Source organism: Lytechinus pictus, chromosome 14 (assembly GCF_037042905.1).
Source record: "Lytechinus pictus isolate F3 Inbred chromosome 14, Lp3.0, whole genome shotgun sequence".
Lineage (NCBI taxonomy): Eukaryota > Metazoa > Echinodermata > Echinoidea > Temnopleuroida > Toxopneustidae > Lytechinus > Lytechinus pictus.
This window is the reverse complement of record NC_087258.1, coordinates 20,504,079-20,527,877: the sequence shown is the minus strand read 5'-3', so window position 1 is coordinate 20,527,877 and position 23,799 is coordinate 20,504,079. Positions and strand designations below refer to the sequence as shown.

The 23,799-nt window shown below is 36.4% G+C and overlaps 1 protein-coding gene across 1 annotated transcript in view; it reads right to left on the bottom strand.

Moving 5' to 3' along the window:
• Positions 1-9,354: 9,354 nt before the first annotated feature.
• Positions 9,355-23,799, bottom strand: part of LOC129275710 (eukaryotic translation initiation factor 4 gamma 3-like) — a 43,026-nt gene continuing 28,581 nt past the window's right edge. The window contains exons 17-26 of the mRNA XM_064109580.1: positions 23,506-23,702; positions 22,572-22,750; positions 20,836-20,960; positions 19,607-19,776; positions 16,852-17,056; positions 16,015-16,113; positions 14,930-15,076; positions 13,689-13,770; positions 12,675-12,821; positions 9,355-11,531 (exon numbers count right to left, since the gene is read on the bottom strand). Coding sequence (XP_063965650.1) covers positions 11,356-11,531; positions 12,675-12,821; positions 13,689-13,770; positions 14,930-15,076; positions 16,015-16,113; positions 16,852-17,056; positions 19,607-19,776; positions 20,836-20,960; positions 22,572-22,750; positions 23,506-23,702 — 1,527 coding nt within the window. The 3' untranslated portion in view covers positions 9,355-11,355. The remainder of the gene's footprint in view (positions 11,532-12,674; positions 12,822-13,688; positions 13,771-14,929; positions 15,077-16,014; positions 16,114-16,851; positions 17,057-19,606; positions 19,777-20,835; positions 20,961-22,571; positions 22,751-23,505; positions 23,703-23,799) is intronic.

The window sequence follows — 23,799 nt, the reverse complement described above, 5'->3', positions numbered from 1 at the left end:
GACATAAAGATATGGATCTCCACACTGATTCCGACCGCATCTCTACCATGCATCCCGCCCCTGACCTACCCCGGTGGATCACGTTACGGGATGCGGTCGAACAAAAATTGAAGAAGGAAGAAAGCGCGCGCTTCTCAAAAAGAAGTAAAATTGAAACAGTGAGGCAAAATATAGAGAGTCAATTGACATGATGATGTCGAACATGGATCCCAGCCGATTGCAAATGACATGTGGAAATTCGAGTCGGATAGAGAGGATGAACTCGGATATATCCGTTATACACAGAGTTCACAAGGAGTTATTCTCTTTGGGTCAAATTTGTTCTCCCAATGAAGAGATCGAGAATTTAAACTACTGTATACCGCAATGTGTTTATTCGCATTTAGTCAGTTAGAATCATTAGTGTTTTCGTCAATGTATATTAATCCGATTTTATAAATTGATGCATACTTGTAACCTGCTCATTGGAAATGATATGACAAGCGATTGTTGGAGTTAATCAATTTAAATAAGAAGACAAATAATTCGATACAAGGTATAACACGGTATAAGATCCAACTAAAATAATCCCTTTTTATTTCATGTAAATCTTTTTTACGTGATGATTCCACATTTACCTCTTTTAAAGAATTCATCTTATTCTCAAGGTATTTTTCGTGATATTAAAAGAAAAAATCGCATGTCAACAGTCACCAAATCAAGAAAAATGTTGCAAATATAAATTATTCATTAATCATTTTTCTCACAAAAAAAATACATTTTGACTCCATTGTTTCGCTCCCCCTTATCAAAAAGTGATGTCGATAATGCCCCCTTTGATATTTCAAATATCGACTGGATAATGTATTTATAATATGAAACTAAAATGTTATGATTTCTATTAATGGCAAAAAGAAGCTGCTGAAAACTGCTTATCTAATAAAAGAGAGCCAATGGAGTAAATAAGAAAGTCAAAAGGGGCCTAAAAATAAGCTTTCGATCCTAGCAGAATCTTCGTCTTCGTCCGACGAAGATTCTGCTAGGATCGAAAGCTTAGGCCCATTTTGACGTTCTATGATTTCTATTAGGATAAAGAGAAATAAAATAGGATTGAAAATTTAAAATGTGTAAAAAAAAATCATTGGATTCCTGTCAGCACACTCTAAAAACACCGAGTAAAAACTTTCCCAATATTGGGTAGAAAGGGAACATGCATGTTTGCTGGGAAAAAATGTTTCCCCCATATTGGACAAAATGCAAGTTTTAAGGATATTTTTTAACGCAACGTTGCGTAAAATTTACAAATTGTTTGGTATATTTTTACCCAACAAACATGTTCCAATTTTACCCAATATTGGGTAGACTTTTTTTTAGAGTGCAAGCACTCTGAAATGTAATTTTATTCGCCAGACCACTACTAGTAAAATGATGATGATGGGGGGGGGGGGGTTAAAGGGGGATTTCATGTATTTTCTCTCTTTTTTTGCACCGTTATATCAAAGTCTGCCGTTGCTTCAGTAAAAAAGAACGTCTTCTTAAACTTCAAGATATTGAACAGTCATGACCTTTTTTAACATTAATAGAGTTAAATGACACTTAATGACCTATCGAAAACCACCTCAGATTAACATGACTTATATGCGTGAGCGAGTCTTGTGTATACTATATTTGTTGGATGGAGACAAGTAATAACAATTAATTAATAAGAAAAAAGGAGGGTAGAAATTCGGGATAACCCTCCCTCAGTCGAAGGCTATTACCTTCACTTGTTTATCATCCAAACGCAGAATGCATGACTACACAGGAAAGATTTTTCATGAAAATCATTTTGCCGCCAAAATGGTTTGCTCTCAAGAGAGCGTGGCGGCAAGCAGACGACGGTCGCGATGGTTTTGGGCGGGGAGGATAGAGGGGTTCAGCCAAGATGCGAAGAAGAAGAAATAAGCAAAAAAGGTTCATCTTCATGAATCTCAAAAAGATGATTAATATGTTTTTCAGTTGTCATTTTACAACAAGACCATTTTTAAACATCATATTGTTGATCTTGATTTACGATTGCCAGTGGTTTGTCTGATGATATGATTTTGTAACACGAAGGAAACTTTTTTTTTGGTTATGTTTTACGACTTTTCAGTCATATATGACTATTTAAGCCGAGGTATTACAAATTGTCAGGAAACAATAAAATAAAAGATGTAGTTACACAGGCACTCGTGAGCTAAAGAATATAAAGATACAATGAAATTAACTGGCAATTTTTGGTGTACTCATTATAAATCACTATCAACATAAAGCAAAAATAAATGTTTGGATATAATAATGGAATGCACTGGCGTACAAAATGGGATGGAGGCTTGGGGGCCATGCCCCCCCCCCCAAAAAAAAAAAAAATAGTTAATTAAAAAAAAAAAGTTCCACGACCAAGAAAAAAAACGAAGAAGAAAAAGGAAAACAAAGCAATGATGTTATGTCATTTTTAGAAAGTTATGTCAAAATCTATTACCAAATTAGTGTATCTTTTTAAAAAGGTCCAATATTTAGCTCGCTCACAAACGCCATATGGCTTTGATGTACAGATTGGGGAAGGTGAGCGTGGGACCAAGGACCTAAAAAGTTCCACCAAGAAAAAAAATGAGAAAAATAAATAAATGCAAGGAAATACATTGTTGTTTATTTTGGGGAAAAATCTATCCCAAAATTAGCTTTTCATAATTACAAGTTCAAGTCTATCTTGTGCCTTATTTCGCCACAGAAAATTGTAAGTGTGGATGTTCATATTTTGTTCATATGCTGTTTATCTTGTGGTGAGTGCAGCAAAACAATTTACGACGTTAATACTAATAGATAAATAAATTATATTTTATTGTAGTTTTTTTTTCTTATGGCTTGCAATTACAGAACACTTTCACAGTTTTTCTTCCAAATAGAGCTTGCATGGGTCGAGGAGGGTATGTCGAGTGATTGTGCAACTTTTGAGTATCATGTGATTATTTTATTTGTAGGTGCACAAATCCATAGTCAAACACTAGACATGACATTGATTTTTTTTTCTTGCTCACGGTGGCGCTCATGACAAGTTGGAGCTGATATCAGCCGAAGTACTAATTTGGTACGAGACTGTCTACTTAAAGTTATTGTTTAACTTTGTGAGCAGCCGATTTAACAAAATTCTCAAACCAAGATGAAACATGTGTACAAGTGCATGTATTAGAACTAATAAACCCTGAAAACAACCATTATTGAGAATGAAAAGCTAAAACTACAAGGCAAACCCCGATTTTGTAAATAGGCGTCTTATAGACGCCTAAATAGTACACATAAGTGTATGGGATGAAATTAAGATGGTGTTTTCGGTCACTTTATATTTCAATTTTTGAAGCACTAAATAATGATTTTCGAACGCAATTTTTTCTGGGCTTCATTTTTGTAACATATCACAGACACAGGTGACAGGTGTGACCTTCTAGCTCAGATTTTTTAAAAGTCAAACCAATGTTAACTAATTACTTTAATGAAACAGTTTTTTTTAAGTTTCCATACAACGCTGTTTACTCAATGAACTCTATAGTACTGGTAGTTGCTTGACAGTTTAAACAAGTGTTTGAAATCTTAAGCAACAAAGTTTACACTCTTAAAAAATGTTGGGCAACATACTGTCCACACAACAATTGGTTAAAACTTTATCCAATTCTGGGTAGTTTTAAACCAATAATGTGTGCTTTGGGTGAAAACTACACAGTATTTGTTGAAAACTACCCAGAGTTGGATAATTTGTTTTAACCAACTGTTGTGTGGACAGTATGTTGCCCAACATTTTAAGAGTGTATACCCAAAATGAAACACTACTGTAAATTTCAATTTGTATACAACCATGTGTAATTATCTAAACAACGTTTTACTGTGTTGAAAAATCTCCCAATAACACTAGTAACAATTGAAGTGATTAAAAGAAAAGGAATGCACGAGAGATGGGATAAAAAACGAAACGTTGTGGGAGCCAACATTGATAGGTCAGACAAACAAATTTAGCAGAAAATTCAGATTGTTGTTGAAAATCGTCTGAAGATCTGAGCTGATAAGACGACAGATGGCAGCAGATAAACATATACATCAGAGAGGACTGATCACAATTGCCCCTGTTCCTGATTACTTACTGAATAATCGTAATAATCCCGTTCGACCGAGCTGATGAAAAGTACTTTGGTTTACTTTCTCATCTCTCTGACTGATGTAAAACATCGAACTATTACGCCTTCTCACCATTTGACTAACAGCCTAATAATCATGATTTTTGTCGCAACAGAAAATATCCTCACAATCATTATCATTCAACTATATTCCCATTTGATGATTGCAAATTTCAGACCCTTGTTGTGTTTTCTCCTTTCTTTCTTTGTTCAGTGCGCTTTGCATCTACAATGAAAAAGGCGTTTTATAAATAAATTAGTATCATTATTGTCAGTTTCACATTTTGTTAATTTCTTAATCCTGTTTAGATAAATTTTTCGTATATTCGAATATTGGAGTACTAAAGAACAGTTGGCGAGGTAATCTAACTCGTAAGGTCTCCAAAATAATAATCTTGCTTTATTTTCTTTTTTTTTACTCGTCAGTCTCGTGTTTTCAAAATTTAAACGAAGTAAAATTTAGCGAAAGTGGACAAACTTTTATGAAATCGGATTGTTTATTTTAGACGAATTGGATGCGTGCATTTGCTTGAAATACTTTTTATATGCCTATTTTTGCATTTTTTTAAACTTTCGACTGTACTTACTGTGATGATGGTATTCCCCATGCGGTTGAATCTCTAAAAAAAATATGGCAAAATGTGATGTCATCCCTCCTCTAAAACTTCTCGCCTCAGAAAATACGAATGCTTCATGAGACATCATTTTCTCATGTTTTTTTCTTGTAAGGAGAGCGAGAAATAGAGAGGTGTATAGAGAGGCTGGGAGATAGAGAGAGAGAGAGAGAGAGAGAGAGAGAGAGAGAGAGAAAGAGACTTCAAAATGAAGACATTTCACGAGAGCTTTCTGAATCAATTTCTCTTGCCGAGGTGTGACGGCTTGGCCCAAGTGTTCACTCGATGATCTTGAAAATTTGTGATATAATGTAATCACTTTGCAAATTTCCCTTCATCACACCGAGGATTAAGCCAGGTTAAACGGGAGGATCGTTTGATCTCTTCATACAGCCAAATTTATGTCCCAGCAGATTACACTTCTTCGCAAAATATTTGTATGATATATATACAAGCTCGAAATGTGTGGTTAAAGAGGGGGAGGGGGGGGTCGTTGAGGGGCTATGGGTGCGGGAGTGGAGTGTGGAGTAAGGAAAGGGGGGGGGGGTGGGTGGACGGAGGGGAGAGGAGAAATAGAGAGATGGAAAGGTGCAGGGCAGAATGGGATGGATGTAGCTACCATAGCTGTAGCTAAGGTGTGAATCGTTCGTTCATATCCTCATCTGGAAGATGAAACGTCGATTACCCCCCCCAAAAAAAAAAAAAAAAAAAAATTATAGATAAATAAATCAATAAATCAAGCAATAAAGTAATAAATAAATGAATAAATAAGTAGATAGATAGATAGATAAATAAATAAGCAAATAAATAAATAAATAAATAAAATAATAAATAAATAAATGAATAATTAAATAAGTAGATAGATAGATAAATAAATAAAAAATAAGCAAATAAATAAATAAATAAATAAATGAATAAATAAGTGAGTGAGTGAATGAATGAACAAATGAATATATAAGTAAATAAATAAATGAATAAATAAGTAGATAGATAAATAATTAAATAAATAAATAAATAAGCAAATAAATAAATTAATAAACAAATGAATAAATAAATGAATAAATAAATAAATAAGTAGATAGATAGATAAATAAATAAAAAATAAGCAAATAAATAAATAAATAAATAAATGAATAAGTAAATAAATAAATAAATCAATCAATCAATCAATAAATCACTAAATCAATCAATCAATCAATACATGAATGAATGAATAAATGAATATATCAGTAAATAAAGAATGAATAAATATATAGATACAGAGGATTTGCATTGACTGGCGTTTTCCTCACGGGACAGGCGCAGGGGGGTGTTGAACACAAAATAATTCAAGTAATTTACCCACTGAACTTCAAGAACCTGACGGTTTTGACAATTATTTGAAATGATCAAGTGGGATAGAAGAGTCCACGATGCCCATGCAAATTCCTCTTCCAGTAGAGGAAAAAATAAATATCATCTTCCCTCAATGGCTTAACCCTCACCCTCCCACCCCCTCCCCCTCTTCAACAGGGGGAACCCGCGTTCGGAAAAAGAGTCTTATGACCTTAATTCCCATTACCAGCATGGATATAGCTTGATGTAGATGTCAACCCGAGGGACTTGGGATTGCCTTATTCATCTATCATATTCATTAGATTAATTTATGACGAATTGAATTACGCCCCAGTCTAAAACTATTTTCCATGTCGAGAGTAAGACGTTATTCAGCAAAAGGAGACGGGTGTTTTGGCAAGAAAGACCAACATTTTAAAGGGGTATGATGCAAACGCGTAGTGAACCCCTAAAATTGAGGAGGCCAAATATGGCATATGGAGCAAATTTTTTTTGTAAAGCTGCAAGCGAGCGAATAGGCAAGAGAGCAAAAATAAAGACATTTAAAGGGGAATCCAACCTTGTTCAGAAAATGTTGTGTGAGAGAGGAGAAAATAAGTAAACCACGATGGATGACAAGTAGTAGGGACACCTATCCCATAGGTCATTGATTATCAGGGATTTGTGTTTTTCTCCTATATCATATTCGGGGGCAATAATAAAAATATAACCAAGGTGGCATATTGTTTTACACCCCCCCCTGAAAGAATAATATTATTTGAAGTAAAACTTTGAAAAAACGGGCATTTTATGTACTGGAGTAAATGGAAGTGTTCATTGCCTTACATCACTATGACATCAATTCGAAGTCTTCATGATTATCAAGTTTTACAACTTTAAAAAATTCAAATTTTACTTGTTTATCCGATATTATTTAAACTTTCACCTATCTACTTGTCTGATTTTTCTTTCCCCTCTAAAAACATTTTTTTTTTTGGGGGGGGGGAGGGGGGTAGGATACCCCTTTAACTCGACGAAGACCTAAACGGGTAAGTCCTTGGTCAGACACGTACATAGTTGATGTAACACGGAAGGAGCTCTTTAAATGGCTAAGTTAATAACATGATGTCTTAATCATGGAGTCACACTTCACAAGCGTGGAGTCTCGAGCAGACATCTTAACCGTGTTTGACAGTTTAACTTCTTCTGACAGACAGGGATGTGACATACGCCAAGTTCTACTTCTTGAGAGAGCGAACCCTCATTTTTAGGTCGAGGAGGGGAGGGGGTGCTGCTGATGATGGTAGTGGGGGGGGGGGTTAGTTGGTTGATCTTATTCAAACGTTCCATGACATTTGCTCCGGCGACAATTGCTCCACTGTGAAATCCACACACCGATGGAATCGCCAACTTCCACCCTCGATTAACACTATCCCCTATCCTAAACCTAACCCTAAAACAAAACACTATTGCCATCCTAACCCTATATCTTAGACGAAATAAAGCCCGGAGCGATTGTCGTGTCACCATTTCGGCATGGTTAAAAATCCCAAACAACAGTGGCATGATCGATTTCCACTGGGCCATGTAAACAATTGATATATATATCAGTAAACATTAAGAACAGTTCGAAACAGATAAGTAGAAGAGTCAAGAAGAAATTTTGTAACGAGTTGAATATTCTGAATACAGAAATGCATAGGGATGTGGGATTCATGTGTTAAATATTGGGGTAATTGGGGAGGAATCATTTGCATTTTTTCTGATTCTCTACCTAATTAACACAAATAGAATGTAAAAATCAAATAATTTGTGTCGTTACTTTTAGGAGTATTCCATTAATTTGCAGTGTTGTGTACTGTGACCATGTGACTCAATCTAGCAAGAAGTGGCCAGGAAAGGTTCTGTTATTAGGAAAGAAAATCATTTGGTCCTCAAAAATGAAAATTCAGATTGCTGAAAGTTTTACACATATGTTTGAATGAACCAAAACTGACATTCCCCTCCCCCCTCATCAGCTCTCAATTAAATTCTCCCATATTGAATCGGGAACTTTTATGGATTCTAGTTGATAAAATTTGCCAGGTGGTATCATTTTAAAGCATCGAATCTGATTTTCAAACTTGAAACAAATACCAAAGATAATTATTTCCCCCCAAACTTATAGATGGCCCCCACATGAGATCGCCATAGAGGACATAACAATGAAAAACCTGTGCATTAGACTATAAAATCTTAGATTGATCATGGTTTGATGCAGTTCTATATCATTCATCCTCCATCACGGCTGCCTTGTGGGGACCCATTAGTTATGGGCTGTGGGGCAGACAGGCATATACATCTATATAGCACAACAAAAGAAGGCCAGACACTCAAAAAAAATCACTCAATAGACGTTTTTGATTTTTGTTTCTCCCAATTGTTATTTTTCCAGTATCTCTCTTCAATTTATCAAGGAATATTCAGATGAAAATTCAAGTCACTCACGTAATCTCATAGCATGAACATTGTTACACACAGTATATCGAAAGTTGTGTAATTTTTTCTTTGAATTCTTCTTATTATGTCACATGAACTCATGGCGCATCACATATTTTCAACTATGTACACAGGCACATGGATGTATGTTAACTCCATAGTCATTCCTACTAATATATATTTTAAAATGTCAATTTGAATTTGTAGACTTAAGTAAATCATCATTTTGCAGTCTCCTTCAATCGTATTTCAATTATCTGCCCAATTTCCTTTCCAATATCTTCATAATTCTTGTTTTCTTTTTGTCAAAGTTTCATCGTATTCATTTCAATACACAGTTTTATATAGAATAATACATCTTCAAATAATCTTCACACTTCAATGCTGTATAAAATTTGTAAACTTTTGACAATTTTTAATTTTTTTTTTCTTACGGGAGTTCCCTTTTTCTCCCATCAACATATTTCTTTTCGTTTTTTTAAAATCTTTACTGCTTTTCATCAAATGAAACAAAAATAAACTTAAATAATAGTCACCACAAGGGTGGATAGGAAATGTAGATATTTGTAATAATAAATCAACAATTCATTTTTTTTCCCTCAAAATTTCCTCCAGTCGCCTCAGAAATTCAACAGACACACGAATTCTAATAAAGACAGATAAATTCCAATCAGAACATATTATTAAACATTCAACATCAGTTGCTTCAGAAATCTTTCAAAGATAGTAGGAAAGTAAACCCGATCCTCTTGAACACTTGACAGCTTATTTTCTAGTCCACAAGTTCACCTTCATGTACAGGGACGAGCTTGAATAGGAAGGATGCCCGGTAAGAAGGAATCATTAACTTCACACGGGCAATGTTTTACCACCGCGACATCCGAGTACGGTGAACTCAACGCCTCTCCGTGATTTGATGAATGAATGCCAAGAGAGTTGGGTCCAGTGGCGGACCGTGACCCGGAGGAGACAAAGCGTTGGAGGGGCACAGCATCGTTCACAAAGAATACAGTGCCCCTCCAATGATTTGTCTCCTTCGGGTCACGGTCCGCCACCTGTTGGGTCCATTCTCAGAAGAGTCCGGGAATCTAACTTCTTAGGTGTCCCGCATCACATGTTCCATCATTTGAACATATGTTACTAGGGACTGTCCATGGACTGATCAGAATTAGAAGAAATGCTCTCAGATGAAACCCACAACTGCTTGATGACTTAAACTTCTACATCTGCATCAAACATAATTTCATTCATCAAGACGGTGATCATTGCAAACCGTATTTTCAAAACAGTCCTTTCCTCACAATCACTGCAGCCGTAGCAATGTTATACATCTGAGGAACTAAAGAAAATTGAAATACCTTTACCGAAACACAACCCAGAACAAGTTGATTCGTCGTACTCTTTTTGAAAACTTAGTCAACCAATATTGTCCCTAACCTCGCAATTATTCCCACAATAAAATATCAAAATCATTCATTATGCAGTCTATATCTAACTTTAAGTTGATGATAGTATTACGATAATAACAGGGCGTATTATTTAATTTCTTTCTCCATAAGACAGTGAACTGGATATCTCATAGACATCCATAATATATCGCGTATGCATAGCAAGCATCATCATATTCTTGGGTGACATATACATCTTCATACAATAATAATAATAATATATACATACAAAATACTTATCATAAATTAGTGAAGTGAATTGCAATACAGAATTCTCCAAATACGCCACGTTCAACCTTATTCATTCTTTTGAAGATGAACAAGGCTACACGACATCTGTTATGTAATCATCACAATAAAACATCCATGGACTATCATTTTGTGAAAAATAGTGAAGTAGAAAAGGTGAGTAAATATATAACATGCTGCTTTTTTTCCCCATGCTAATAACAAGAGACCAACCCCTTGGTTATAGGTATGAAATGGGGAATCTTAAAACAGAAGCACGTCAGTTAGCTTTGAGTTTGGCAAATCCCAACACACACATCATGTTGAATCACAATGAACATGTGAAAGTGACATTGAAGATTGAGAAAATGAGACAAACAAAAAAAGTATACTAAACAAGACTTCAATGCACGGCTTACTCTTAAGTCAAAGATGAAAAATCTAAAATGGAAGCACATTCGTTTCTGAAATTATATAAAACGGGGGAAAAAAATGAAAAAAGGCAGAAAATTGAAAGGCAGGGTTGAGTTGGATTTATTCCAGATAATTTCATTGGTGACTCCATTACAAGTTCATGCAGAAATAAAGAAAAATTGAACAGGTTCGGTTGTCGTCAACAGCATTCAGGATGCAGCCTTGCACGTGAATGATGATGATGTTATGCGATAAAGGGATAAACATGTATCTACAAAACTTCTTGCTATGTGAGCTCATCTGCATGAGGGTAACGTTTTAAATTCCTATTACGGTTTGTCGACACTTCCGCACCATCACAGGAGTTGCACAGAAGATCCATCCATCCATTGAGTAAGCTGATATTCACTCAGGCCAATGAATAACAGCACTCGCAGTTGTTGAATAGAATAGTCAATTGAGTGGATCCGAGTCATGATAACACAAATAAATCTTCTGCAGTTATCATCATAATAAATCTAATACCTATATATCATATATATAATAACAATATCATATAGCAAAGACAAAAATCATCATCTCTGACTCTCATCTTTTCATCAATTTTATCATTTTTTTTTCTTGAATTGGGAGAAATCGTTAATAGTTCATTATCTATCCCTTGCAGCGCCCTCACACGTCAGGGGGCATGGATCAACATGGATCGACATCGGCTTCGGCTAGCCATGTGAAGAAACTCGTCACGGATTTGAGTGCCACGCCCTTCCCTGCGCTCTCCTTGGGATCCTCACTCTTCTTCCAATCGTAGAACGCATCCTCCGACACTACGTCTTCATCATAGAGAACGTCAAATAAGATTCGGAGTAGACCTGTGAATGGACATTGGACAAGTTACAACGCAACTTTCTCACATTTAGGGCAGAATTTGCAGAGATTTAGTTGACTACATCATGACAGTTGTTTAATAAAGTAATTCTAAAAGGTGCTAGATTCTCGACTGCACACAGCCGAAATTTATGCCTCGTCCACTGCCATATCTGAGCATATTACAACGCAACTTTCTCACATTTAGGGCAGAATTTGCAGAGATTTAGTTGATTACATCATGACAGTTGTTTAATAAAGTAATTCTAAAAGGTGCTAGATTCTCGACTGCACACAGCCAAAATTTATGCCTCGTCCACTGCCATATCTGAGCATATTTCATACTTAATTTTGATATTGTGAAAACTATCACATTAATCTGATCACGTTGTTAACCTCATATTCATGGAAGAAAATAAGTAGTCCATTATCCTTATTGATATTGAGAGGCCTTTCATTGATTCAACAGGATCTATGAGCTTGATCTTAATCCTTGACACCACAGATTAATGACATTAAAACTAAAGATCTTTGTCATTCCTCTCTGATTGCATGCATAAAACAAGTTTGAATTCAGTCCTTCAACATTTCTTGATTCTCGGGGGGGGGGGGGGGGGGAGGGGAGCTGATTCATCTTGGCTGTCGATTGCAACAATTTTTGTTTTGTTTTATTTCATTTCTTATGGATTTCTTTGTTTTTTACTTTTGTTTTTTGTTTTTTCAATGGAAATTGTCAGGGACTTTATCTTACAAAATGTTGCGTAATTTCGGAACCGCATACCCGGTTGTTGCAATTTTGGTTTCAAAAGTTGATCAAAATTTGCGTGGCAGATTTATCGCATAAAATGTATGTTGGGGGGGGGGGGGGGAAGGTGGCTGCTGCATCAGCCCCCAGTCTTATCAGGGTTAAGTCATACTTAAATCTTTGTGAAATACCCTCCTGTTCTCCAAACTAATCAGATAATTGTCACTCCAATAAGCATAAACGTCCCAAGTTTCAAGTTATGTCGAACAGTGCTTGAGTTATCGTGGAACAAGGCATTTCAGGTATACAATGACCTCTGTGACCTTCAACCTTTGACCTCTTATTTTTCAACATCTTTATGAAACAACCCCCCCCCCCCCCATCTTATCTTGAGATTCCTTACCTGGAGGGCTATGTAGTGAATGGTTGAGCGCCTGGACAGCATATAATGCTTGTAGCTCCAGTGGGCGCTTGCTATCGATGTATCGCTGTAGTATAGGACCTCGTTGTTTTAGAATCTCAGGGTCGATTCGGCAGTTCTGCATTTCACCTGAATAATAAACGACAAACGAAGAGTAAATAAACGACAATGAATGAATCAATTAACTTCTCTTTGACATGATGTGATACGAGATCAAATATTCCGATAGGACATAACTTGATAGATTAAGGCCATGTCACACAAGCCTTGTGTGTGACTATTTTTGCTACCTGCAGGTCGCCCGCATTTCACATGCAGTTGCCCGCAGAAGCGCACGCAAGTCTGATTTGCACGCAGAAAAGTTTTGAACACGCTCAAAACTTTGTTGCGGGTTAGTTGAGGGCAATCATCGACAAGGCTTGCAAGGAACGATGTGACAGGGTCTTTGTCTCGTCACTGGAGTATATCTTTAGTTTCGGTAAATCCCCCAAGTGAATGTCACCATTACAATTAATTACTAGATTACATGAATGTGTATGCAACAGTATGATATGAAAGAATATGAAAAAAAATATTTTATTGAATGAATTTTGTGATTTGCCCAATAAATAAATAAAACAGCCAAATTTATTCCCTTTTCTATATAAAACAATGTCTTGAGGATGGAATGGGCTGGGAATATCAGAATATATTTTTTTGTCTGTAGCTAACTAATATTTCTAAATTTAACTGGTAAAAAGTGTAATTTCTTAAAGATTTAAATATTACTGATAAGGTGCTAGATAAACTCCTGGTAAATAATCCACATTCAAATTTTACACACAAAAAAATCAGCTGTTGAAAAAAGATGATATGGCCATGACACTTTGTAAGATTTTAAAATTGAATGATACTCAAGTATAACTCATATCATTTACCCTTAAACAAAGCTGTACATGGTTTATTTAGGCTGGTGTAGAGTTAATGGAATAAAGAAATTAATACACATGTTCTTACCTTCTGCTGCATGCTGGCAGATTAAAGTAACTAAGGCACGAATGAATTCAGGATGCTGTTTGTGTGTGTCTGTCACATTAGACTGAGAGAGAGAGAGGGAGAGAGAAAATAATAGATTATTGCTGAGTTCGAGTTCTGGCATAGATATCTAATTTTGATGGGAAATAGTTGGAAGAAATCCTTATGTGTCAACAGTGTTTTCAGTAATCTTCTAATCTTCATTCGCGTATTTCTCTGTAATTACACATTTTCCTGAAAAATTGTTTGCCCACGTGGGAAATAGTCGCCGATGACACTTAGAATTGATTTTTAAAAAGTCTGAACATCATCTGCAATTTTCCTGCATGAAAAGTGAGTGATTTCAAGGTCAGTGTCAGTGTCTTTCTTGGGTGTTGGTGTTAGGTCAATTTTTACATGAGTGGAACACCAAATATAACATGAAGTTGGTCCTGAAAAGCCACTCACTGTATGTTGAGCTGTCAATGTTGTGATCTGGATAATTTTGTTTTTAACTCGGCAGAGATTTTGTAGCTGGGAAACGCAATCCACACCAACACCGAACTTGAAATCAACCAATGTGTTTCCAACGGCAAAGAGTATGTTGATAAGGTCTGCATTCAGACCTGAAAAGTGGCTGCCCAGGATACTAGTTAACACTTGTAAATGCTGGAAAGTACATGAGGTGTACAGGGAGGTACAGGCAAATGCTAAAATATGCTCGAGAAACACCTGTACTGACCGCACAGAAACGTCGGCGATTACAGAGGCCCTGTTACAACCCGTAATGTGGCAGCGATGCCTAATGTTACAAAAAAGCATCACTTACACGTTAAAGTATGATGGTGGACCCCAAGTCTGCGCACCTAACAATTTGAGTTAAGATTTACTATGAATTTCTTCTTATTTCACAAAATCTTTTGGTTAATAGTGTTTCTTATATTATTAAGAGTAAGTGTACCAAATTTCTCATTAAAAAATGAAAGAAAATATAAGATTTTCTTGAAAAAATCTTGGGCAGTCATTTTCAGATTGAAAAAAAAAATGGTACCCCATGTCTGCGCACTCATTCACTTTGCACACGATTCGGGGATTTTGATGAAAAAGGCTGCATTTCCTAAAATATTGTCAAAGCTGTATTTACTTCTATTTTCCACCATTATTTCCCAATCCGGTGGAACTGTGGTTATACCACCTCCTAGGGTACAAAGAACTGGACGATCACGATATATACTCTAACTCACCTTTATCCAGTCAAAGATCCTGTTATTATCTGGTCTCTCGTTAAGTAGATTCGTAAGCCCTCTGTTGAATGTGGCTACCCAGTCACCTTGGACACTGTTAAGGCCATTGTCAGTGGCGCTTGCACCGTCTAATGTGAAGTCTACACCCTGTAAGAGAACAACCAATACCAAAAGTAAATGCACTGTGCTCTTATGAGGTCAACACGTTACACTGAAAACAGACTAGACATAAAACCTAAATATTATATAAAGTCTGTGACTTTTTACAATCAACATTGACGTCAAGACATCATTCTCAAAATTTAGATTTGGAAGTAATGCACTGGGGGAAGATTATTGGTTACTTTACTTTAAACGAAATGTTGATCAAAAGAATCCAATCGGATCTTCTCTGTATGTAGCAATTACTGTTGTAATATCTTACTTTTTCACATCCCTGATAAGGGTATTTGCATGTAATCCTAGGTAAACTTGAATAAGTCCACCTTCCCGATGTTGAATATTCATCAAATTTGAAGCAAGTTATAGATCGGGTTATGCAAAACATGTCTTATACATTCGCTTTTAACTTAATGTTATCCATGTCAAAAAAAAATTTGTGGTCCCCAAAAATATTTGACATAGGCAAAGTTACCTGTACTTGCATTCAGAATATTAGCTTTATAACAATTCATATGGGGGAAATATATACCCCTTTCATAAACCCAATTATGCGGCTAATAGCAGCATAATTTGGTCGTAAAATCGGAGGAGGACCAGAGTTATCAGCATTATTTTGATGCTGCAATTATCCGCATAATAGCGGCATCGGGACCAGATTTTGACTTTATGAACGCATTTTCAAATAATGCGGATAATTGCCATGGTGCTGTCACAAGGTCACCCTTTTCCAACACAACCGCATCGGAGGGGTCGTGTGCAGTTGTCATGACGATTATCCGCCTTTTTCTGGACGGGCGCTCGTAAAATAGTGCGGATTATTTTCGGAGTTTGTGAACGCAATTTTTATTGAATTATCCGCATTACTCTTAGGCGGCTAATTGGAGGATGGGTTTATGAAAGGGGTAATATATTTCTAAACTTGCCTTCCTTTGCACAAATTCCTGAACATTTTCACCGTCGGGTAGGAAGGTTTCCCATTTAAGACCAGATTGCTGCCATATATGACACACTGCACTAGCACCCTGGAAGAGAAATGATATAAGTAATATTTTTTATAGTATGAACTCTGATTAAAACCAAGTAAGATTTTTCACTTATAATCATCATCATATCAAAAAATGAACATCATAATTATAAATATGAAGAATTTTGTTATTGTTTTGCTAATCTAAACAGTATCACATATTTTGACTTGTATGGATGTCAAGTGTAGATTCATTTACATTCTATTACAAACAATAAACCAACCAAACCAAGCTGAAATGAATGTAAGAGAGAAAATATGTAACAAGAAATCAATCAATATCAACAATCATAAAATAAATACTGATTTTAATTACCGGCAATTACTAGGTCCTCCGTTAAATTATACTACAACCATAATCCCTTGTTGATAATAGTATTCCATTAGTCACAGCAGTAGATTCAAATAGATAAATGAACATAGCATAGTGAAGTACTCGACATTATACAATGACAAATAAAGTTACTTGCTGGACTTTTTTTTTTAACCAGGGCCATGATGTATTTGAGTGTTATCATTTTTATTTCAAATAACTTTTGAGGGAACTCGTCTTAAATCTAAATTTCCCCTGCTTTCTTGAATTCTTCATGTAGCAAATCAATCAAGAATGCTTGTTATATCATATTTCATGACTATCACATGTATGTAAATGCTGTTCATCATAATTATGCTATTACATAAAAGATTTGTAACATTAATTGTGGAAATAAAACCGGCATGAAATAAATCGACTCACAATTCTTCTTGAAGCTGTCCTGAGGACCTCAGCCATAAGCACACCAGCCGTCTGACACTCTTTTAGAGACATAACTGCAGTGGCTTGTAGCTCTAAGTACTCCACCCTCTCAATTACTATAGCACCCATTATCTCACCAAGATACTCATAGATCTTAGGGATGTCTATTGCCATGTCTTCTGCAAACTCTATCATATCTTTAATTCTAGAATAGAAATACAACAAAAGAATGAGAAACTAGGAAGGTCTATAGCCAAGTCTTCTGCAAACTTAATCATATCTTTCATTCTGAAAGGATTGGAATACAACAGCAAAAGAATGAGATCTTGAGGAGGTCTATTGTCATGTCTTCTGCATCTCTATCATATCTTTAATTATACAATTGGAATGTAAAAACAAAAGAATGAGATCTTAAGGATTTCTATTTCCATATCTTCTGCAAACTATCTTTAATTCTAGAGGGATTGGAATTTATAAGCATAACAATGAGGAAATGTACAAATAATGATGTAAAATAACACCAGGGCTCCGAAACACAAAGATTAGCGATCAATCGCTAAATGACCTGACCAATCAAAATCAATGTTACACGCGCATTAGGTTTAAAATACTGACCAGGGACCAATCAGTGCGATTCTTTCATATTTGCAATTCATCGCAAATCATTGCGTTACGGAGCCCTGTATAGAGCGTTCTCTTATGTTGCCACAGTGGTGGGCATAACAATGTGCATTAGACCATAAAACAATGATTTTCACGGTTCGATGCACAAATGTTTGTTTGAACTCAAGTCTGCTCCTGAGAAAGCTCTATACAGCTTCATCTGTGTGCTGCCCCCCCCAAAAAAAAAAGTTTTCATGTTAAATTGGATTCTCAATCAAGAAAAAATATGATCTTCTAGATTAATTTATACGACACCTAGATAGATCCTTGTCATTTGAATGGTTGTTTGATATCGATCATTCAGCCCATTTTACAATGACATAATCTGTGCAAATTTAGATCGGTTCATTGTGCTTTTGTGTATGTGTATTCTAACTCTAATACACACTTGAACTCATACTCGGTCTCAATCTCTACTCAATAACTAGGCATGTCTGGGCGAGTCACATTCACAACTGACTTTATTCTCTATACTACACTACAATATATAATTCACTGTACATAGTTACATAATATTCTAAGGAAGGCAAAGTGATAAGGAAAGTATAAACAGATGGAGTTGAACAAGGGGTTGTTCATGGTGGGGGAAATACAGCATGGTCAATATTTACACAACTGGTATGGGGTGGGAACATGATGAAAGAGAGCTTGTGAACGGAGATGGAAACAGTAGTTGAGATAATGAGGCATGAATTAATAGCAAGATAGAATGACAGAATGAGAGGATGGTTTGATGAAGAATGAATTGTGTGTATAAACACAATACGTGCAATTTTGGATCCATATAATTTTGTCCATTACACGCGCGCACCGAGATTCCACGCTCCGCAAGCAAAAACACTCGTGTGCAGCAGCACGCGTGTTGTATGCACGCAATAATCAACAGACTGAGCTCCCACTGCATGAGCATATTCTGCATCAAAATTCATAAAATTCAAATGACAAAGGATCTATTTTGAGGTGTCATATAAATCATATAATGAATGTTCCTTCAATTCGTGCAATGGACAGAATACTTCATTTGGTGAAAGATGAAATGAATGATCCATTCAACTCGACTACTCCTCGCTGAATGGATCATTTCATCTTTCACCTCATGGAGTGTTTTGTCCATTGCACTCCTAAACATTAATTATTTGTATATTTGTCAATAAGTATCTCAATGCAAAGTTGATTACTTGTCAAGAGTTTGAATCGGTTTACAAGAACCTCAGTCCCATTTTGTTACCCATTTGCACGCTGATGTCGCAATTTTGCACATTCGTACAATTAAATTCAACAATCGCAACAGTTAGTTTTCTCCCCTACCTTCAAATTAGATAAGCTAATAAAAGGCACTAGCTCTTGGATGACATCTATATAATAATAAGTATAAATGGTGCAATAATGATATCTTGAATTAAAGTAAATAACATTGAAACAATTGTCATTATTATCCCCCAATATTAATTCAACGCGCAAAGAGTTAAAACATCAGGGGAAATTTGGTTTATCTCATTTAACACGTAACCTACATTTGTAAAGTTGTGCATTCCTTCGCGAACATCTTCCAGAGACGGAAGCAGCCCTCAGCACTTTGATAAACAATACAGTGTCGCCTATATCCTAGGTGAAGGATACAGCTTTACGAGTTGCATGCTGTTACGCAAACCATCAGCAAAACGCCTACAGTGGAAGACTACAAACCTATGCACTCCAGTCTTGTATTACCCGTTTTTTTTTTTACTGACAGGAGTCCCATAACACAAAGGTTAGCGATTGATCGTTGATTGTAGTCAATGGAATCAATCGTAGAAAAATGTTCTACAATCATTGCTAAGCTTTGTGTTAAGGAGCCTCGAATTCTCTGCGGGTTTCTCGTTTTGAAAAACTGCCACCGCACATTCTTCGGGGAAAAAAAATACAAGACTGAAGTGTCAGGTCTTTGTAGTCTTCCACATCAGATGCTTTGCTGCCGTTTTGCGAAACAGCTCTGGAAACTTAAAGGCAAAGACAAAGGCTGCAGCCTCCATCTAGATTAGTCTATTGTCAGTGAGGAATTGCTGCAGTGTATAAAAAGTGTGTGATAGAGGAGGAAATAAAGAATACTTACCCTGTTAAATATTGCTCTTTTGTTACTAGATTACTGTTTAATAGCGAGTGGAAGAGAACGCCAACCGATTCCCTCATGTCCTGCTTCTTCTCTATTACATTGTCTACTGCAGATTGCACAAAGATATGCCTCTGTTTGCTTGGCAATTCAGAGACGCACCTTGTTGCTTCCTGTGGGGGGAAATAAACAGACAGAGATGGCCCATCAATAGTTGTACATGAGGGCCCCACCTAAGGAATAGTTGTGATTGATCCGATCAACCGCAACTATCAAAAGCCAGCAATGTCAACATACAAAATGCACAATCGCTCAAAATGTTTTTTTTATAGATATGATGTATATTCAAACATTCGTTGTTTTCTTGACAATTCAGTATGGTCCTCTGTGTTAATAATAGGACATTGTGCAAATTCTTGTTAAAAAAAAAATGACAATACTGGATTTCCATATATAGTTGAGGTCGTTAATTACAACTCTATGTAAGATGAGACGCAGGTAAATGCATAAATTGTCATAGTTCAATGTGTAAACATAATAATAATAATAATAATAATAATAATAGCGGCATATTTACCCAGGGTAGCCACTTCAGTTCCGAAAACTGTTCTCCCAGCGGGCCCTGCTATTATTACCCCGGCTTTAGCACGGCTACCTTTATCGGGCGCTCGAGCATTCGAGGAATTTCTTCCTACATAGTGAGTACTTGTGACATTACACAATGCTGCAACATTACCTGTTGTGACAGGGCCTCTGTTAGCACATTGTTGGCCCTAACAATGTTTCTGTGCAGCCGGCATTCACATATACCTAGGAGTGATTCCTTGACGACTTTCATTCGCTATAAATCATCCTCTGTTTCACTGTCATCAAAACCACCCAACTCTGACAAAAGTATAGCAGTGACAAAGTCAAAACAACAAATCATTTTAATTGTTGAGTAATTGTGGAGCGTTGTGGCCCAGTGGATTAGTCTTCTGACTTTGAAACAGAGGGTTGTGGGATCGAATCCCAGCCATGTACTTTCCTTCAGCAAGAAATTTATCCACATTGTGCTGCACTCAACCCAGGTGAGGTGAATGGGTACCCGGCAGGATTAATTGAATGCAAGAGCGCTGAAAGGCAGCGCGAGCTGAAGACGGGGTAATAATAATAACATCGTGCCTCGGAATAGAATATTTCTAGAAAGATGGTGCTATATAAATGCTTATTATTATTATTATTTAACTTACAGTAAAGTCCTTGAGATTGAGGAACTCCTCGACCGTTGCTACTGAGGTATGCTTGACCTTGGAATCAGGCATGGCAGGCTCTTCCTTCTTCTCTGGTTTGACAGGTGCAGCAATCTCTTTAGATCCTAAAACAACAAATGATATAGAGAGGTTTGCTTAGTAGTAGTCTCCCAAGATGATGTACTAGTCAATATATTAACCCTAAAAGAGCAGGGTTTTTTGGGGCCCATCTCACAGCCGGGGAGGGGCAGATTCCGCCCCCCCCCCCCCTGAGATCTCAGCCTTCGACGCGCGAGCGCTGCGAAAATTTGCACAGTGGTAGTGTGCGATTAATCTACAAGGCCGGAAGGTTAATTTTTTTTTAATAAGACTTCATTTAATGAATTAATTATGCTAATTTATTCATGAAATAAAACATTTGCTCTAATCAACTATAATACTGCCTCAACCTGCTAATTTTTTATTCACAGACTCTTTGTAGGGTCCCGATCAAATGTACTCCCCAAAAAATTTGGTATCGCAATTTTTTTCGTATGTATTTTATTGGTTTTTTTCATTTATTTATTTCTTTGTTTTTTTCCTTTGTTTATTGTTTTTTCGATGGACATTGTTGCAGACTTAATTTTGATCATAATCAAGACAAAATTAATTCAATTTAATCAGTGAAAGTAGAAATAATGATACATTTATAAATTTTGGCTAAATACACAATTTGCATTGGATTTGTACATGAATTCACGTTTTTGAGCAGTTTTGGGTCCGACATGCACATACATAAAGTTGCGTAATTTCGTAATCGCCTACCGTAAATTGGCAAAATCCAGCAAAATCGTAAATTTGGTCTCAAAAGTTGCGCGAGATTTAAAAGTAAAAAGTCAGCGAGTGATTAACCTTAGGTTAAGATTTTGATGTTGATTCCCCCAACATGGTCTAAGTTCATTGACCCTAAATGACCTTTGACCTTGGTCATGTGACATGAAACTCAGGCAGGATGTTCAGTAATACTTGATTAACCTTATGGCCAAGTTTCATGAACTAGGTCCATATACTTTCTAAGTTATGCTGTCATTTCAAAAACTTAACCTTCGGTTAAGATTTGGTGTTGACGCCGCCATCGGAAAAGCGGCGCCTATAGTCTCACTCTGCTATGCAGGTGAGACAAAAATCAGTATTTTTGCCGTGTGAGATAACTATTTTGTATCTTTCCCCAAAAAAGTGTATTTCATAATAAAATTCTTGGCGCACTCGCCCATCACCCCGTTCAACCTGCATGCAAGCTAAAATGTGCACTGCTCTTGCAGATGAAAAAAAAAAAAACATTGAAACTTGTATATATCTCACCCTGGTTTTTACAAAATGATTGAAAAAAAAAACAAGTTACCTGCAATTACATTGATCTAATAACCATATTTGTGTACGTTTTATGTAATAGAGACATATAGAGATGGTTTTTCTCAATAAATTACGATTTTGTAAAAAAAACACATTTTTAAAAGAAAAACGTACTGCCGCATTTTGGTTGCAAAAACGTACTAAATACGGCTAAAACATACTGGTTGGCAGGTCTGTTAATCACTATCTCTCAAATCTATTTAGGTTTCTAACAAAATCGCTTCCACTGATTTGCAGCATGCTTGAATTTGAAAAATAATACTACTTCTGATAAGAAAGCCTATTACGGCAATCCCCGTAGTAGTGGACTACACCCGATTTAAAACCTGGATGATACTACTGACCTCTTGGTTCAGCTGGCTCCGGCCTTGCAGGTCTACTGATCCTTTGAACCTCGGCAATGGCCGCTTCCTTCTCCCTCTCTCTATCCCTGTCCCTATCTCTTTCTCTCGATCGTTTACTCATTGGCGACTGACCCCTACCTCTCGAGTCTCTTGAGCTGTATCCGCCTGAACCTCCTCTACTGTTAATGATGAGTGTTCAAACATAATCAAATAAATTGAAAACCAAAGTATTTGTGAGCAGTAACAAAAACAGGTGCCAAATGATTCCGGAAGCAAATGTGCAATTGCTGAGAAATACGCAAAATAAGCATGCATGCCAATTACTGGTAAATGTTAGGTATCTTCCAAGCAATAATAACACTGTCCCATATGTGCTTATCTGTGTAACCAGTCTTCAGTGTGATAACTTTCACCCAAGATTTCCTGACATCACAGGGTTACGATTATGCAAATAAACTATATTTGGATCTACAATGAAGTGGTAGCTATAAAGATTGGTCGCTATTATTATATATTGCCAATGCCTGATTGGTCATTATTAGGATCTATTTCGATTACCCGATTGGTCACTATTAAGATCTACTTCCCAATCAGTCATTATTAGGATCTATTCTCATTTCTCCATTCGTCACTATTTAGAACCATTTCCTGATCAGTCACTATGAGGATTCATTCCTACTACCGAATTGGTCACTATTAAGATCTATTTCCTGATAAGTCACTATTAAGATCTACTTCCCAATCAGTCATTATTAGGATCTATTCTCATTTCTCCATTCGTCACTATTTAGAACTATTTCCTGATCAGTCACTATGAGGATTCATTCCTACTACCGAATTGGTCACTATTAAGATCTTTTTCCTGATAAGTCACTATTAGGTTTCATTCCCATTACCCAGTTGGTCGTTATTAGGTTACATATTTTGTTATTACCTCATTGGTCTCTTTGCATCTTCACTCAACATTGAGAACCTATTCGCCTGAGATGGTGCTTGTTCTTCTTGCGACGACGACGAAGCCGACTCCGGCGTCGATTTGTTCTTGCTACCAGCACCGATACTACCTCTTTGCCACATGTTGAAGCCACGCCCGCCTGGGCCCAACTGAATGTTCTCGTCAACATTCGTCATCTGAAACAAGAATGTTGAAGGAGATAAGTGTCACAATGGTACTCCACAGTTTAATCCCCTAATGAATAGCTCTTCTAAAATCACACTTATCTACAGT